General features: G+C 40.3%; 1 protein-coding gene across 4 annotated transcripts; it reads left to right on the forward strand.

Annotated features, from left to right (window-relative positions):
• Positions 1-1,868: 1,868 nt before the first annotated feature.
• LOC115023879 (retinoblastoma-like protein 2) lies at positions 1,869-13,719 on the forward strand. 4 transcript variants are annotated; one of them, XM_029455208.1, is made up of 14 exons: positions 1,869-2,005; positions 6,899-6,999; positions 7,297-7,406; positions 7,785-7,888; positions 8,017-8,154; positions 8,485-8,649; positions 8,797-8,845; positions 8,938-9,029; positions 9,282-9,458; positions 9,589-9,663; positions 9,945-10,005; positions 11,904-12,064; positions 12,168-12,332; positions 12,464-13,719. In XM_029455208.1, the coding sequence occupies exons 2-14, from the start codon at positions 6,938-6,940 to the stop codon at positions 12,695-12,697; spliced, it is 1,593 nt and encodes a 530-aa protein (XP_029311068.1). In that variant the 5' UTR covers positions 1,869-2,005; positions 6,899-6,937; the 3' UTR covers positions 12,698-13,719. The 4 variants fall into 4 exon arrangements, with proteins under 4 accessions (XP_029311068.1, XP_029311086.1, XP_029311076.1 ...); XM_029455226.1 differs by lacking the exon at positions 1,869-2,005 and adding an exon at positions 2,391-2,419; XM_029455216.1 differs by lacking the exon at positions 1,869-2,005 and adding an exon at positions 6,152-6,585.
• The last annotated feature ends 3,283 nt before the right edge of the window (positions 13,720-17,002 follow it).

Genomic DNA, 17,002 nt, shown 5'->3' on the forward strand with positions numbered 1-17,002 from the left:
AGAGCAGCCAGGTGTCTTGCACAACCGGTTTGTCCTTGTTCAACATTGTCCAATTTTGAGCTGTGGTACATCAGTACATGTCTTTCTCCCCCTTTTTTCTGAAACAGGACTCCATTCACCATCCCTCCTGTTTCAGAAACATCCAAATGAAAATCAGCATTGTAGTCTGGGGAGCATAGATGTGCAGCTTGTCCCAAGGCTTGTTTAGTCTTGGTGAAAGCTTCCTCGCCTTCTGTAGTCCAGATGAGTTCAGCAGTGAGGTTTCTGTTTCCTGCTTCTGAGAGCATGTCTCTGAGTGGTTGAGTCAGAGTTCCATAATCTGGTACATGTGTCCTGCTGTAACCTGTCCAAGGAATGCCAACATGTGTTGTACTCTCTTAGGCGTTCCATGTGATAGGATTCAGGTCCTTTGTGCATTTGTTAGAGTCAGGCTGTTAGCAGAAATGAGTCTTCCCAAGAAAGTGACTGATCTTCTTGCCACTTGAGTTTTTTCTTTCTTGACTTTGTATCCTGCTCTTGCAAGTAGTGTGAGGAGATTTGCTGTGGCTTCCAGGCATGACTCAGCAGATCGGATCAGAGTTACTCCTGGTGGTAGTCGTAAGCTGCTTAAGTCCTTTTTCAAAGCTTGATTGAACAGTCCTCGGCTGTCTTTGTATCCTTGTGGCATTCTGTTGTAGGTGTATTCCTGTCCTTTATATGTGAATGAGTATATGTCTTGTACTTCAGGATCCAATGGTAGACAGAAGAACGCATTAGCCACATCTATGACTGTGAAGTATTTGTGTTCAGGATTCAAGTTTTGAAGCGTCACATACGGGTCTGGAACAGGTATGTTTTGTTACACCGTGGCAGAGTTGATTTTTCTTAGATCATGAACCATTCTCCAGCTTTTGGGACTGGCAAGATGGGTGTGTTCCAGGTGGAGTCTGAGTGTCTGATTACTCCAGCTTCTAGGAGTCCAGTGATTGTTGCTCCTATTCCTTCAATCTGCTCTCTCTTGAGGTTATATTGTGGTAACCAACATGATGATTGTTCTGTTTTCAGGGTGACTGAGACCTCATGATGAGGCACAAACCCTACATCATAGTCTCCAGTTGTCCACAAATATGATGGGATTGCTTTAAGTTGAATTAAATAGGTTTTTATCGGCCCTCGCTGCTTAGAGAAGTTCACCCTTCTCTCATTCCGTCCGAATTACACACATTTTTTAATCTTAAACTATGTATATGCTTTTGTTCAAGGAAGATGGGATAGTCAGACAATAAGGCATTAGTCAACCACTTTATGCAGTCACATCTAGTATTCACTGTTTGTCTTTCTCATTTTAGATCAAACCAGGCCACTACAGGACTTTTCTTCCGAAAACTCACAGCAGCTCTGTCAGCTGCGCTTCCCACAACAGTTTAGCAGTGATGGTAAATTCCATTACAAGCTATCCTTCTCGGAGAGCTCTGCGTGCGATGCACTGCCACAAAGGTGCCAAATATGATGCTGCTCAATCCACGCCCGTCGAAGTTGGTCACGCCCATCGAGTGTTATTAATTCTTTGACAATGTGTTACATAATTAGGCATCAAAGTGACTGAGAATGGAGGGGAGAAATAGTTGGAAATAGGTTAGTTACAATTTAAAAAACCCAGCAAAGAAGAGCTGGAGGGAGAAGTGAGGAGAGGCACAAACCTCCTCAGTGTTTGATTTACCTGGAAAAATACGGGAGGGTTGACAGGTATGCTTTAAAGCATGTGTGATATAATTCACTTCTGAATGTATTAATATGTATTTGATTTACTACAATTTGTAATAGTCAACACTATATGTATTTGTGTATATAATATTATGTACTGAATGTATCCACTGAAACATTAGAGTAATACCCGCTGGAGGTACTCCTCTCCTGGGGAGGGGACAACCCAGAGAGGGGAGGGTCTAAAAACAGTTTGAACTTCTGTTAGTCAGGGAAATCTGCCTCTCGAAACTTAAACTACGCACAAGACAGATCGACACCGGTGAGTGCATTTTCTTTCTTTATAAGTCTAGTTGTTTTTGTTATTAAGTCAAAAGTTAAACTTTAGATGACACGTTTCCGCTCGTCAGCTGACTTCATGTTGCTCTGTCATCGTGCGCTTCTGCACGAGCTCTGAACAGGACGGACTGACTCAACACTTAATCATTCACTGGTTTTAAATGTCTCTGTTGCAGCCAGCTTTAAATGCACTGACAACAACGTTTTATTATTAATCATAACAGTATTTCAGTTAAATAAAGTAACGTTTAAATAACTTCTACGTGTCTGAAAATGAAACCAAAAACCTTTAAATGTGATGAAATGTGTGTGAATTCAACAGGAAATGATGACTCCTCCTTCTCACATGTTTTCACAACATTGTCCAGTGACATACACACTACTTGTCTAAATTGAGGTAACTGAATTCTAACATAGTTCCATCCTACTTCATGTTACATTTACACCTCGGGAAACGCTGGTAATGTAACTTGTGATATTGGGCTATATAAATACATTTGATTTGATTAGTCCACTAAAGGCCCTGTCACACATGTCTGTATGACAGAAACGTACGCCGGCGCATACGAACATTTGTCAGAGTCCAACTACGTCCAACTTTTCATCGGATCGGAAAAGTGAACATATACAGATACGCATGTGTAACCTGTTGATAGAGAATCACTTACAATACAAAATGTATCAGACGAATACCTAAAGAATGCATAAGATATACAAAAATATGGCGGATACAAAATATCGGCAACACGCTGGTGTACGTTGATATAAGATAAGGTATAAGTAGTATTCATTAAGAGCTCACTGTGTTACGCTGGGGTGCGTTGATATAAGGTAAGGTATAAGTAGTATTCGTTAAGAACTCACTGTTACTCTGGTGTACGTTGATATAAGGTAAGGTATAAGTAGTATTCATTAAGAACTCACTGTGTTACGCTGGTGTGCGTTGATATAAGGTAAGGTATAAGTAGTATTCATTAAGAACTCACTGTGTTACGCTGGTGTACGTTGATATAAGGTAAGGTATAAGTAGTATTCGTTAAGAGCTCACTGTGTTACGCTGGTGTACGTTGATATAAGGTAAGGTATAAGTAGTATTCGTTAAGAGCTCACTGTGTTACGCTGGTGTACGTTGATATAAGGTAAGGTATAAGTAGTATTCATTAAGAGCTCGCTGTGTTACGCTGGGGTGCGTTGTTGAACGCTGATGTTTTGAGCATGTTCAAAATTACCGGACGTACCCAACGTGTGATTCATAAGATATGCAGACGTTACGTTACGTTAGACATTCGTGAATATGGAATATGTACGTGAATACTTACCTACGCAAATACAGTACGTGAATACTGTTGGGTTTTGAAGCCCAAAGGGCGCTGTGATTGTCTTTCAATTGAATCCAGTAAACTTCTAGTAGATACTTATTTATATAAAGTGATGATGACAGCATTTCAAAAATACCCTCAGCCGAGGACACTTTCACACACCAAGTCCACAGTCCGACTCAATAAAGAGCCAGTTAGCTGTCTGTTGGTACAAGTGAAAGTGGTACAAAAACATCATAAACATTTTGCTATATTCTCTACAGAAGGGTGTCGTCGTCCCTCATTGGTCCATGTTGCCGCGGTTATGCCCCTTGATGGGCCGTCTTGTTGTGACGAGATGGAGGTAGACCTGAAACTCTTTGAAGAGAACCTACAGTGCTTCACATTCATAACTAAATAGTGCTCATTATACATTTGTGCAGAAATACATGTTGGGCAATAATACATTTTGATTGAGGTGGACGAGTACATGTGATAATCATTAAATGTGACACAATACAATCGGGAGTTTATTTACTTCACAATACTTACCTACATAAATATAGTACGTGAATACTTACCTACGTAAATATAGTACGTGAATACTTACCTACGTAAATACAGTACGTGAATACTTACCTACGTAAATACAGTACGTGAATACTTACCTACGTAAATACAGTACGTGAATACTTACCTACGTAAATACAGTACGTGAATACTTACCTACGTAAATACAGTACGTGAATACTTACCTACATAAATACAGTACGTGAATACTTACCTACGTAAATACAGTACGTGAATACTTACCTACGTAAATACAGTACGTAAATACTTACCTACGTAAATATAGTACGTGAATACTTACCTACATAAATATAGTACGTAAATACTTACCTACGTAAATACAGTACGTGAATACTTACCTACGTAAATATAGTACGTAAATACTTACCTACGTAAATATAGTACGTGAATACTTACCTACATAAATATAGTACGTAAATACTTACCTACGTAAATACAGTACGTGAATACTTACCTACGTAAATACAGTACGTGAATACTTACCTACGTAAATACAGTACGTGAATACTTACCTACGTAAATACAGTACGTGAATACTTACCTACGTAAATATAGTACGTAAATACTTACCTACGTAAATATAGTACGTAAATACTTACCTACATAAATATAGTACGTGAATACTTACCTACGTAAATACAGTACGTGAATACTTACCTACGTAAATATAGTACGTAAATACTTACCTACGTGAATACTTACCTACGTAAATATAGTACGTGAATACTTACCTACATAAATATAGTATGTGAATACTTACCTACGTAAATATAGTACGTGAATACTTACCTACGTAAATATAGTACGTGAATACTTACCTACGTAAACGCTTCGTAATTTTCTTTGTATTTAAACGTCTAAGATTGAAAGAAAATGCCAATCGTGTGCGCAGTGTATAATTGTGGTCATAACGCTACTCGTGACCCAGAGAAACGCTTCTTTAGATTTCCTAAAATCATCAAAAACAACGATCCACAAAAGAGGGATGAATTGCTGTCTACTGAACGCCGTCAGCTGGTTTAGCAACATAACGTCCACTTTATATCAGGTAAGAGCTCATGCTAAAGCTATGTTTTCAATGTTTACGTTAAACATTTGTGCTTATGATATACCCGAACACTGTAAGACCTTACTTCTCCACATCGCTGACTGGTAAATAAGGCACTTTCTTTACATGTGGTGCCATTTGCTCTTTTCTTCTGTGCATGTTTTTGTTTGGCTTATTCTTGAGCCTACTTCACTTGCGAAAAGCAAAGCACCAATGTGAGAACAGGCTTCGCTTAATCCAGCCATACAATCACAGTGTGCGAGGATAACATCGCCGCTCTTCTCACTCACAAACCACGGCTTGAGCGGTGTATCTCGAGCTCTTTGAGAGTGATTTACACGAGCATGGACGAGCACCCTGTCATCTTTCAGTGGTTTGGTAAGAAGACTACCAACCCAGCCAGAAACAAAGACATTATAAGCATCTAAGATCTCGTATGCCTTCATTTGTGCGTTGGTTGCCCACATTGTTTGTAGCACAAGGTAGTTCACAATATCCGGATATTCAATCGGCGGTAATGAATCTAAATCCTCAATATAATCCGACGGCTTTAGCGTGTACGGGTCACGGCCGCACATTTGGACTTTTCCCTCTGAATCTTGCCTTTGCAGAGGACTCCAGAGAGTCAACATACTTTGAAGAAGTCGGAGTTGTATTGTTGTTGTTGTTCGCTTTAGACGCCATTGTTGATTTGTATATCATCCAACATGGCGTCGCACGCATACGTCACACAATTTTGTCACGTGTTTGATCACTATCCATTCCTACCCGATGTTAAGATGATGCCTGACGACGGAGTAACTTATTAAACGTGTTTCTACAGTACAGCTAGCGTTCAGCATGTTAGCCGTTCTCCAGCATCAGCACGTGTCATTGGTTATGGTATTTTTTATACTTTGATTGATTGATATATTTTTCATGTTAGTGTTGAGAGTTGTGCCCCCTCCCCTCACCAAGACCACACAGTTCTATTAGATCTAGCATCTTAATTTTGCTCTCAAAGTGCACCAGATGCATACAATTCACTTTAAAAATAAAAAAACTCCCAGACTTACTTCTCCATCATCAGGCCATCTGAGTTCCTTTTAATGGTGACTGTACTACCATGCAGGTGCACACAGCTCCACCTCACCTCTGGGCTAAGCCCACCCAAACTTGAAAACCTAGCTACGCCCCTGCTGACATTAAATACAATTCAAATAATGAAGCAACCATGGTAAAAACGAGTAGCAGCATAATAAAAGTAAGTGAACTAGCAGTCAGTAGTAACAATAATACATATAAAGTGTATATTGTACAGATAGAAAGGACCCGTGTGTCTCCGTCAGACACCGAAGCAGCTGATCAGCCGGTCTGGGTTGGAACAGTGCTCCAAGTTTGGGAACTTTTCCTATCTGAGATGTAGTAACACATGTGACTCATCACCTGTTGATGAGAAGATTGATAGCGCTCTCATTTCTGTAAGATAAATATAAAGTAGGGGGTTTAGTTTAGCTTACAAACTGGAAGCAGGAGGAAACAGCTCGCCTTGCTCTGTCCATAAATCCACCAGCCTGTACTTCTAAAATGTACAAAATAATATTCGTACAGAAACTATTCATCGGCTGAGCCAGCGACTTAGTTTCAGGAAGTAACATTGTGTGTACATTTGTGTTCAAACAAGATATAACGTGTACATTAGTGAGACTCAGTTTGCACTTTGTAGCGTGAAAGTGAGTTTTTAATAAGTACTTTATGTGAGAGTTGTCTTTAAGCTTCTTAAAGGGGATAAAATGAGGAGAATAAAGTTGAACTTTTGCTTGTAGTGTCGTCATTTATTCTTATTTCAGTTTTTATAAATTGTATTTATTTAGTTTGATTATTTAGATTGTACTGCACTGCAATGTTGTAATGTTCCCTGATGATCTCTCAGCGTGTCTAATGTCTCATCCCTGTTCAGGTTCCTGCTCTGACTCATCCTGTGCAACTGACACTCACCATGGCCTCAGTGCCTCAGGGTAAACAGGGAGGGCCGAGTGACCGTCTGATCGCTGTGTTCAGGTCAGCGCCGCAGTCTCACCAGATCACTCATGCACCGTCATTTCTTTTGTATGGAAACTCAGATTTACGTGATCTATGTTTAGTGTACAGCAAGTAGTTTCTGATAATATTTGTAGTGTTACTGCAGTATCACTGCACACATGGCTTACGTTTTGACCCTCACTATAAACAGAAACTCACTGTTTAATTTTGGTGTATTGAGGTTTCTGCAAACTCTTCAAATATTTTTTATTTCCTATGTATAACTCCCGTCATGTCACCGCTACGCTACTAACTGCTATGATTTCTGTGACTCAGGCTCTGCTCCAAAGATCCAACCGTAGAGATTGAAATGACACTGAGACGTATGCTTCGTACGTTCCTGCAGCACCACATGGACAATGCAGGAAATGAGAACACAACAAACGGTATACTAACATTATGTAAAGATCCTAAAATGAAGGGACGAGAGGGTGTGATAGTAACTTGGGGATGAATGCATGGTGAAGGCTTTTATAATGTTGAGAAACACTTTAGTCTTATGTTCAATATATCTAGAGGACAGATGATCATGGCCTTCACATGTCACTGGTTTATAGGCTAGAAGTGTATGATGGGACGTTCCAATGGTACCCAGTCGAGACCAAACAGCATTTTAATCAGAAGCAGCACAGCAGGGAACAACTGTCTGCTCACATACAGTATGTTAAACCCCTGCATGATTAGAGAGCTTACTGTTTTTAATGACAGGTATCAGATTCTGGAACAAAGCTCGTCACATTTATTCCATGTGATATTGTTCACAGATTTGGCAGTAACGTGCTGCAGAGAAGCAGAGATCTGGTATTACAGGATACTGGAGGCCCTTGTCATTCAAGAGAGAAGAAGGCTTGGCGTCAGTGACATCCCGGTGAGTGCACCGCCCCCATGTGGCCACAAGTGGAACTGTCTGAGTTGTCTGCACACTCGGGGCATGATACAGAATGTTATACTACATGTTTGTTCTGAAGTGAAGCACTTTTGATGTGTTTGTCGCAGGTCGCCTTTAAGACCGATCTGTTCCACAGCTGCCTGGTGGCCTGTTGTCTGGAGATTACCATATCCTCAAACCGTCTGCCATATGAGTTCCCTCTGCTCCCTCAGGTCTTAACACTGGACCCTTACCACTTCATGATGGTGTGTTTCCTCTCCGTGTTTGCACATTCGTGGACATGCAATGAAAAATGGCGGTCATTTAATGAATGTGTAACATGACATAAGCTGATGTGCAAAGACAGGACTTTCCATATGTCATGGTTTGCATTAGCTGTCATAGAGATCAATTCAGTGTTTGTTACTTTAAAACACACACTTCTAAGAATAATGTTATGGAACAAACGCCACAGCAGAACATCTGGTTTCATTCCTGCATCATGGGAACCTTAAGAGTCGAAGATATTTTCCCACCTGGTTAACTTTGAGGAAACCTCCGTCCTGCATTTCTGTTTTTTTCCGGTGACCTGACAGGTGATCGAGTCGGTGTTGCGGGTTGACGTGTGCCTGCCCCTCGCTGTGGTCAGACACCTCGCCCAAGTGGAAGAGAAAGTTCTGGAGAGCTTGGCCTGGACCACCGACTCACCGCTGTGGAAGGAAATCACAGCCAACCAGGGCCATCTGCCCACCTGCCTACAGGTTGGCAACAGCACACAGAAACACTTTACCTGGCAGCAGGACTTATCCAAGATTTAATACTAGAGGTGCTTCCAAGGTGACGCTGGTGACAATTTCTGAGTAAGATGAAATGAGTAACATGATTAAAATGTTTCCTTCTATGATCAGGTGATGCCTCCAACACTTGAAGGTCCAACAGACTCTCAACCTAACAGAGGTATATGTGTATCAAAGCTTTTTAAATCACATTATTGTAATTCTATTGCATTTAATACAAAAGTGCTTACAGCATTCTTATGTTTTTGCCAGTGGATCTCAGTTTGGGAGCTGACCAACAGCGTTCCCTCTCAGCTGTAAACGGGCCTCCGAGAAGCAAATTCCTCCATCTGTTTGCTCGCAAGGTCGATTAATCTACCACAACATAACATTCTCCCAGAGTCAGAGTGTGACCATCACTGTTATTTGTAGCCACAATTACAACCATTTCACTTTTCTGCCAAGAGAAATTAAAAGCCAACTAATGTTTGATATTCTTGATATTAAAGTGACTAACTACATCTTATTCTGTGCTGTTTACATCGTGTCCAGCTGGTCAAACGTTACCAAACGTCTACTATCTGCAGTTACAGTGTAATGTGTCTTCTTCGGCTCAGGTTTACACCTTGATGGGCAAACGTCTGAGGGAGCTGTGCTCCACACTGAACATCAGTGATGAGCTGCGGCTGAAGATCTGGACCTGTTTTGAGTACTCTCTGGTCCACTGTGCTGACCTCATGATGAACCGTCACCTGGACCAGCTGCTCATGTGTGCCATCTACATCATCGTCAAGGTTTCATAGATCAATTAGGTCAATTGTCCTGATGCGATTTTAAGATTCTTTCCAGGGAAGAGGGATAGCTGTAAAAACATGTGTACAAAGTACTTATTCAATTATTAATTTATGGCCTTTCTTTTTACAGACTACCAATGGGGACATTCTCTTCAAAGACATAATGAACTGCTACAAGTCTCAGATATTTGCAAGCAAAAATGGTGTAAGTTTTATTTATTTTTTGATAATTCTTGCAAAACGGTGAGAATGAAACGTAAACCTGAAGTCACGTCGTCTCAGGAAGCTGCTTAAAATAACGGATAAATCAAATATAAGATGTGTGACTGAAGATGTTACTGAATATTAAAACTGTCTCATCAAATGGACAGATGAAGTGTGATTTAAGATATTGAAAGTGTATTTCAGGGTTTTGTAGTTGTGTGTGTTGTGACTGCATTAGTTCAATAGTTATGGACAGTTAGTTATAAAACCTTCTGTTCTCAGGTCTGCAAAAATGTGCTGATTTGGGGAAAAGACGAAGACACATCTCTCACTGGAAACACCAGTAAGACACATTTTACTAAGAAAATGACTCATCTGCAGAATAAATAAAACGGAGTTATCTGAGGTCATGACCTCAGAGATAAAGTGGTGATATATAACATTATGATACAGTGTAAAACAACACTACACAACTGTATTCATTAACGTCTTTCTCCATACTCGTATATTAACATGTTTAGCCTTTTAGTCACTAAAGCATTTTTATTAATAATAATAATAATAAATATAATAATAAGCAAAAACATAAGAATTAGTACAAGAATAGACAGGATAAGAGCATTTACAGTACAATAATCACAGTGTAGATGTAAATGAGTCTGAAGTACCATTATAAAAATAGCCAAATTAAAATAGTATAAAATAGCAGATAAAATAGCAGAATTAAAATAGTATAAAATAACATTGGAGATCATGCCTAGTTTCCGTATCTGTGCCGTACTTAACGACCCTACTGCCGGGAAATCACATTCATCACCATTCTTGTAAATGTTTTAAACTATCAGAGCCATATTTTGAAAGCATGGCCCCGGTGGCCTTTCAACTGGTTTACTCCCTTCGGTTAAAGCCAGTTTTTCTCCAATACACATTTATCAGAGAAACTTCCTCTTTTTCCCGTGGTAAAACAGTCTATTTGATCTCAGGCTTTTCAAAAATACACAATCTGAAATTCATCTCAGTTACCTTTACACATTCAATGTTAAACCAGGCATGGTAAACATTTATGAAATCATTTAAATTAGTTTAAAGTGGCACCATTAGAAGGCTAAGAAAAAAAATATGAAATATCACCATTAAAAGGCTAAAGTAAAGAGATATAAAATATCACAATTAAAAGGTTAAAGTAAAGAGATATAAAATATCACTATTAAAAGGCTAAAGTAAAGAGATATAAAATATCACCATTAAAAGGCTAAAGTAAAGAGATATAAAATATCACTATTAAAAGGCTAAAGTAAAGAGATATAAAATATCACCATTATAAGGCTAAAGTAAAGAGATATAAAATATCACTATTAAAAGGCTAAAGTAAAGAGATATAAAATATCACTATTAAAAGGTTAAAGTAAAGAGATATAAAATATCACCATTAAAAGGCTAAAGTAAAGAGATATAAAATATCACCATTAAAAGGCTAAAGTAAAGAGATATGAAATATCACCATTAAAAGGCTAAAGTAAAGAGATATAAAATATCACTATTAAAAGGTTAAAGTAAAGAGATATAAAATATCACCATTAAAAGGCTAAAGTAAAGAGATATAAAATATCACCATTAAAAGGCTAAAGTAAAGAGATATAAAATATCACCATTAAAAGGCTAAAGTAAAAAGAGATATAAAATATCACCATTAAAAGGCTAAAGTAAAAAGAGATGTTTTTAGCTTACTTTTGAAGATATTGAGCGAGCTTGCCTCCCTAATGTCTGCAGGTAAAGTGTTCCATAGCTTTGGTGCATAATTGCAAAAGGCTGAATCCCCAATTTTCTTTTGGATGTTTCTGGGAACATTTTATAAACCAGTAGTGGATGATCGCAATGTTCTTGGGGGCACATAGTTTATTGCTATTTTTTAATCTATATATTTTAGCGCAAAGTTGCTAAAACAATGCTAATTTAAGTATTAGATTAGACACGCTTTGACTTTTCCATGATGGAAACATCCTGTTAGTCCATATGAAATACAAAGCTGGACACAAGAGCATCAGTAGCATCATGTTCCCTTTAACTTTATCTGCTGAGTCGGCCATAAGTCAGGTAGCAAGTAGCTGGAGAGCAACGACTCATCAACATGAAGTCACCACAATACCTCACAATGTGTTCCCTGCATTATGTCCATAATGAGGGAGCAGACGATGTAATTCCACACTGAGAAGCGACCATTTCTGACATTGTTTATTACAGATAGTGAAGACCACGCCGGCGGTTACCCGACCCCCAACTCGCCATCGTCACATTATTCGGAACCTCCTCGGAAGGAGAGGGGCAATATCATTGAGTTTTACAGTCAGATCTACTGCACAAAGATGAAGGACTTTACCGAGCAGTTTACCCCGACCTCTGGAGTAAGTGGAGTCTCTGAATTTTGACAAGATCTGTAAAACGTTGTAATATACTTCATCTCTTAAAATGGGATTGTCTAACACTCGCTGTGTCACTCTTGTGTAGAGAGACACGCCACCTTTGTCTCCGTACCCCCGACTGTGGATAGCGCCTCCTCGCAGACAGCGGCTGTCCAGCAGACACCACGTCTTCATCACGCTGTACAACACAGAAGCCACTTTGCCCCGTACATCAGGAATCTGCTACTACTTCAACGCCAGCTCCCGAGAGGTCTGTGGACCTGATGTAGAAAACCTTTTTTTAGAAATCAAATGGTTCAAAATGTAGTTTGTGTAGATAGAAGACATTGGATGTGCACGTTCGTGAGGGCCTTTAACGGAGCTAAATTCTTGTTTCCACAGCGTCTGCCTCAGATCAATAACATGATCAGAATGGGCAGGTCACCCAACAGGCGACCCTGTGTGGTGTCATTGAATAGAGCAGAGGAAGACGAGGAGGAGGAGGGTCCTTCAGCGAAGAGGTTCTGTCGCAATGGTCAGTCAGCCTTGCAGAGGCGACTCAGGAATGTGGTGAATGATCGCGTGGCAAGAAGGGACCAACCAACCAGCTCCAGCTCCAACATGAGCATCACCTAACATGCACTGAGCCGAGAGGAGCCGTCGTCTCTCTGCTGTAATATTAATAGCAGGTGAGGAGGTTGAGGAAACGCACACAGCGGCTTTGTCTTCTCTCACAGATATCTTTTAACTATTCCGTTGGGCCAAATTCTTTGTCTGTGCTAAAATTATGCTTCCTTTTGCTCTTTTGCTTTGCACTATTTCTGACACTTACTGTCCTTGAAAAAGGCACTTAGCCCTCAGCTCAGTGGCCAATGTGGACGATTGTGGTCGTCCTGAGCGGCTCCCTCGTGGAGGTGTATGATGTACGAATTGGAAGTAGGGCATGGCTGGAAAGTGCTCAGTTGACTTTCCTTGGATAAATAAAGTCAGACTGAGAAGTGCAGTTATTACTGCAGGACAAACGTGTCTGCCCCAGACAGCTCTCAGGGGGGGCGGGCTTATGTCAAGCTTCACCAGCGTCAGTGGCTTTAATGAATACTTAATTGTAACTGACTAGTTCCTGATTAGCTGAGGAATGATACTGTGTCCAGTGAAAGCATTTTAAATCACTTTATATGTGTTTTTTTTTCAGTTTTCTTCCAATAATGATGCTTCCTAGATTATATTTTTATATATATAAACATTTTAGATAAGTTGTGTTGAGTTCTTCACGGGAATGAAGGGAAAGTGCAGAAATCACAACAGCGTGATATTGTATTCTATGGTACTTAAAATGTGAAGAAACTAAATATTAGTATTTAGGGGCGTCCCGGTAGCACAGGCGTCCCATATACAAAGGCTGAGTCCTTGCCCACAGCGGCCACTGGTTCGAGTCCGACCTGTGTGCTGTATGTTGTTCCCTCTCTCTCCCCCTTTCACAATCTGCACTTCTCTATCATAAAGGCATGAAAAGCCCAAAAATATAGGTTAAAATGAAAAATATTAGTATTTAATGATAATAAAGTGCCGCTCCACTTATTGTGACATTGTTCTGATGTTTGACCTTCACCTTCGCTGTGTGTGCGGCTATATTTAACAATAAACAAACATTTATTTAACTATGTGTTGTATGTGTGTCTCCTTATCACATTATTGTTTAATAAATCATTGTCTTCATTCTATGGCACCGCTACACTCTGCTCCCTTTCTCAGAAACCGGTTTTTACTTCCTAATGACCAAACAGGGACTCGCTAACATAATGTGCAGTACAGACATGTTCTGATTAAATGTAATAGTCTCTCACTCCACCTTCGTGTTTACCAAACTAATGATCCACAGTTGTTATTTCCTGAGCCCCAGTAGACCTGTAAATAAGAATCTGCTAGAACTGGTGATGATTCATACATTCCTCTCTGACTGAACTAAAGCAGAAACTCCCAGCACATCCATTGTTGGTAACCCTGTGAGTGACACACAATGCCTTTCAGTGTTTGTCAGTAACCATGTTTTGGAACGAGAGTTAATTCTTAACCAATGTTTCTTGGGAGGTGATTACAAGGCAGACAAAGGCTCTGTAAACAGCCAGGTGCCCAAACTCAGCAGGAAGTGTTGAGGTTGCCATAGAGAAACAAAGGCACACACAACACTTACACAGGTCTTAAGGTTCAACACGACTTCAACTGAACTGTACACTCAGACTTCTCCCAAATCATGGGTTGCAACTCAAGCCTGGACACTACTGTGGTGGACACCAATGAGAGGCCAGAGGAGAGGCCACAGACAGCCACTTCCACCACAGAGGCGTCTGCAGAGGAAAGCACCGACACGACGGACAAAGAAAAGGATGAGATCACGGAGTTAAATCCTCTTCACACTTCATCCTAAACTCTCCAGTAAGATGATAAATGACCTATTTTTCCTTTTTCATAAAATCTCAATTATTCACAATCTGCATGAAAAATGTTTTCTCATTTGTACTTATCGGCTGACTATGACCTTTCATTGTTTTCAATTCCATCAATGGAACAAGATTATAGCTCCTCGCCATAAAGAAAGCAATTTATGACCATCGCATTGGGGTCACTTTGATACAATCACCTCTATAACTTGACCGCCATGTCTCTCTGAGGCTATTTGACATGACAAATGGGCTGTGTGGTGACTGAGATGGGCTGTGTGTGTGTCTGTGTCGCTGTGTGTACAGATTGGCCTGTCCGGGGTGAAGGAGGGCCTGTCAGCAGGAGGAGGCGATGCTGCACTACTGTCCATCAACCTGTGTGTCATCTGGGCCATCCACACACACATACCACCACACACACTTCAGAAGAAATCCAGCTTTTATGTTCATACTCCAGAAACTACTTTGTGATAAATGCACCGATTCAAATACTGTGTGGTTCTGTACCTGTGTTGCCTTTTTATGTTCTTTGCTAGCCTTCGTTTAGATCTGCGCACAGCCCCCCTGCGGCGTATACTTTGCATCGCCTTTGTTTGTTGCACAGCCGTTTTATATGTGCGTCCTCCTCCTCCTCCTCCTCTGAAGCGCTCACATACCTCTGGTCAGAGCTGATAGTTACAACACACTCTTTCAAACGCTTCCAATTCTGCTGCAGGCGAAAGAAGCAACCCTTTAAGACAGTCCGCTTATGCTTCAGCTGTGAGTACCTTGCAGCTCTCCAACTAGATAGCATGCTCTGCATATCAGAGACATAGTCAGAGACAGTGAGTGCTTTACACAGAACAGAAGGAAATGCTGCCAAGAGTTGTGTTTTTTAAAAAAAAGCATGCACTTCCCAGGCTTTGCCACCAGGGGGCGTGTGCAACCACTGAGGTAGTTCTCTCTGCAGCCACCAGGGAGCAGAAGTGATCTGTCCACACTGCTGAGAGACATCTGAGGCTGGCTCCATTTGCTGAAGACATTTAATCTGAAATATAGGTTGTAAGTTTATTACCAGCTAGTGAATGGAGCTGGAATGGAATAGCCATTTCACAAAGCCATATCAAAAATACCCATCTCAGAGGCAGTGGGAAATTACATGAAAATATTACCATTATACAAATGGAAAGTGTGATTGAATAATGTGCTGAAGAAGATAAATGAAAAGCACTTTGTTGGAAAACGTGGTACTAAATAGGTTTTTAATTTCAGTAGTGGGATAAAAGAAGCACATTTCTACCCCATTTCACTGTCAATTGATTAGTGGTTCCACATCTGCAGATAGAGAGGGAGCCTTATCGTCTCATTATCAGTTAATTAATATGCATGCACACATGCCAATTATCTTTCCTCTGCCATTTAGCAGAAATGAGACATTGATGTTTTAATGGTGCAGGAATGGATAACTCCTCTGTTGCTTTAAAGACAAGGCAGGCACATTGATTGACATAGCTTGGAAATGTTAAGAGGGACAATTGAATTAAGAGCAACCTGAAACACTTGATTATTATATTAATAGCTTAGGTAGTTTCTGTCCCTCTCCACGTGCTCTAATCCTGTGATCTACCAAAATGATTTATGTAAATATACACACACACACACACACACACACACACACACACACACACACACACACACACACCAATGAGACATATTTTATTTGAAGGACATGCAGAATAGCAAGCTATTACATCTTCCCACTGTGCCATGACTATTAAAGGACCCAAGGCCACACCAAGTGAAGCAAACCCAAGATGAAAGTTATATTCATCATTATTCGGTTTACTGTATTGTGCGCGCTGAATTTATGTTCATGAGTCACAGGCCAGTGTTATGTGCCAGAGAAATAGGCAATATTATGGAAGGAAGCACTATTGACATTTTTCATTTCTGCATAAATGTTCCTGGTTGCACATTATGCTCAAGGCTATTAGTTTTTCCTTTTTTTCTTCTTCTGTATCAGTGCTTTTTGAGTTCAATGCCACAATGCTATAATGTTGGAGTGATTCTGTATGATCCAAAAAAAAAACAGAGCTCTCCCGGCTAAATCCAAAGCTCAGATCCATGACGTTTCCACACATACAACATCACAGAGGACAAACACGTGCCACCGGAGGCAGCTGCTCACAGGATTGTGCCAACAAAAAACAAAAAAAAGAAAAGAGGGCAAACAGAAAATGAGAAGGGTAACTAAAAACAACTCTCTGGGGTGTAATCTCCTTACTCAGTAATGGACCATTTATATGATATGTATAATGGGGCTGCCACAAATATTCACAAGTAGTGATCTTATTTTCAGCAAGCCTCTCTTTAAAGATGTTTCTTCACAGGGTATCTTTTGTGAATATATGATCAGAGGCACGACAGCCCCGCTCTTTAATCTTACACTGGCCTTGAAGAATGTCACTGATTCCAAACACCCCGCCCCGCCCTCCTCCTCCTCCTCCTCCACCCCCACCATCGC

Source organism: Cottoperca gobio, chromosome 3, assembly GCF_900634415.1.
Source record: "Cottoperca gobio chromosome 3, fCotGob3.1, whole genome shotgun sequence".
Taxonomy (NCBI): domain Eukaryota; kingdom Metazoa; phylum Chordata; class Actinopteri; order Perciformes; family Bovichtidae; genus Cottoperca; species Cottoperca gobio.

Excerpts from the sequence above, each read along its gene's own strand:
- LOC115023879 (XM_029455208.1), top strand. The coding sequence starts at position 6,938 with ATGGCCTCAGTGCCTCAGGGTAAACAGGGAGGGCCGAGTGACCGTCTG. Across the intron at positions 9,459-9,588 it reads CCATCTACATCATCGTCAAG|ACTACCAATGGGGACATTCT; the intron begins GTTTCATAGATC and ends TTCTTTTTACAG. Across the intron at positions 12,065-12,167 it reads AGTTTACCCCGACCTCTGGA|AGAGACACGCCACCTTTGTC; the intron begins GTAAGTGGAGTC and ends ACTCTTGTGTAG.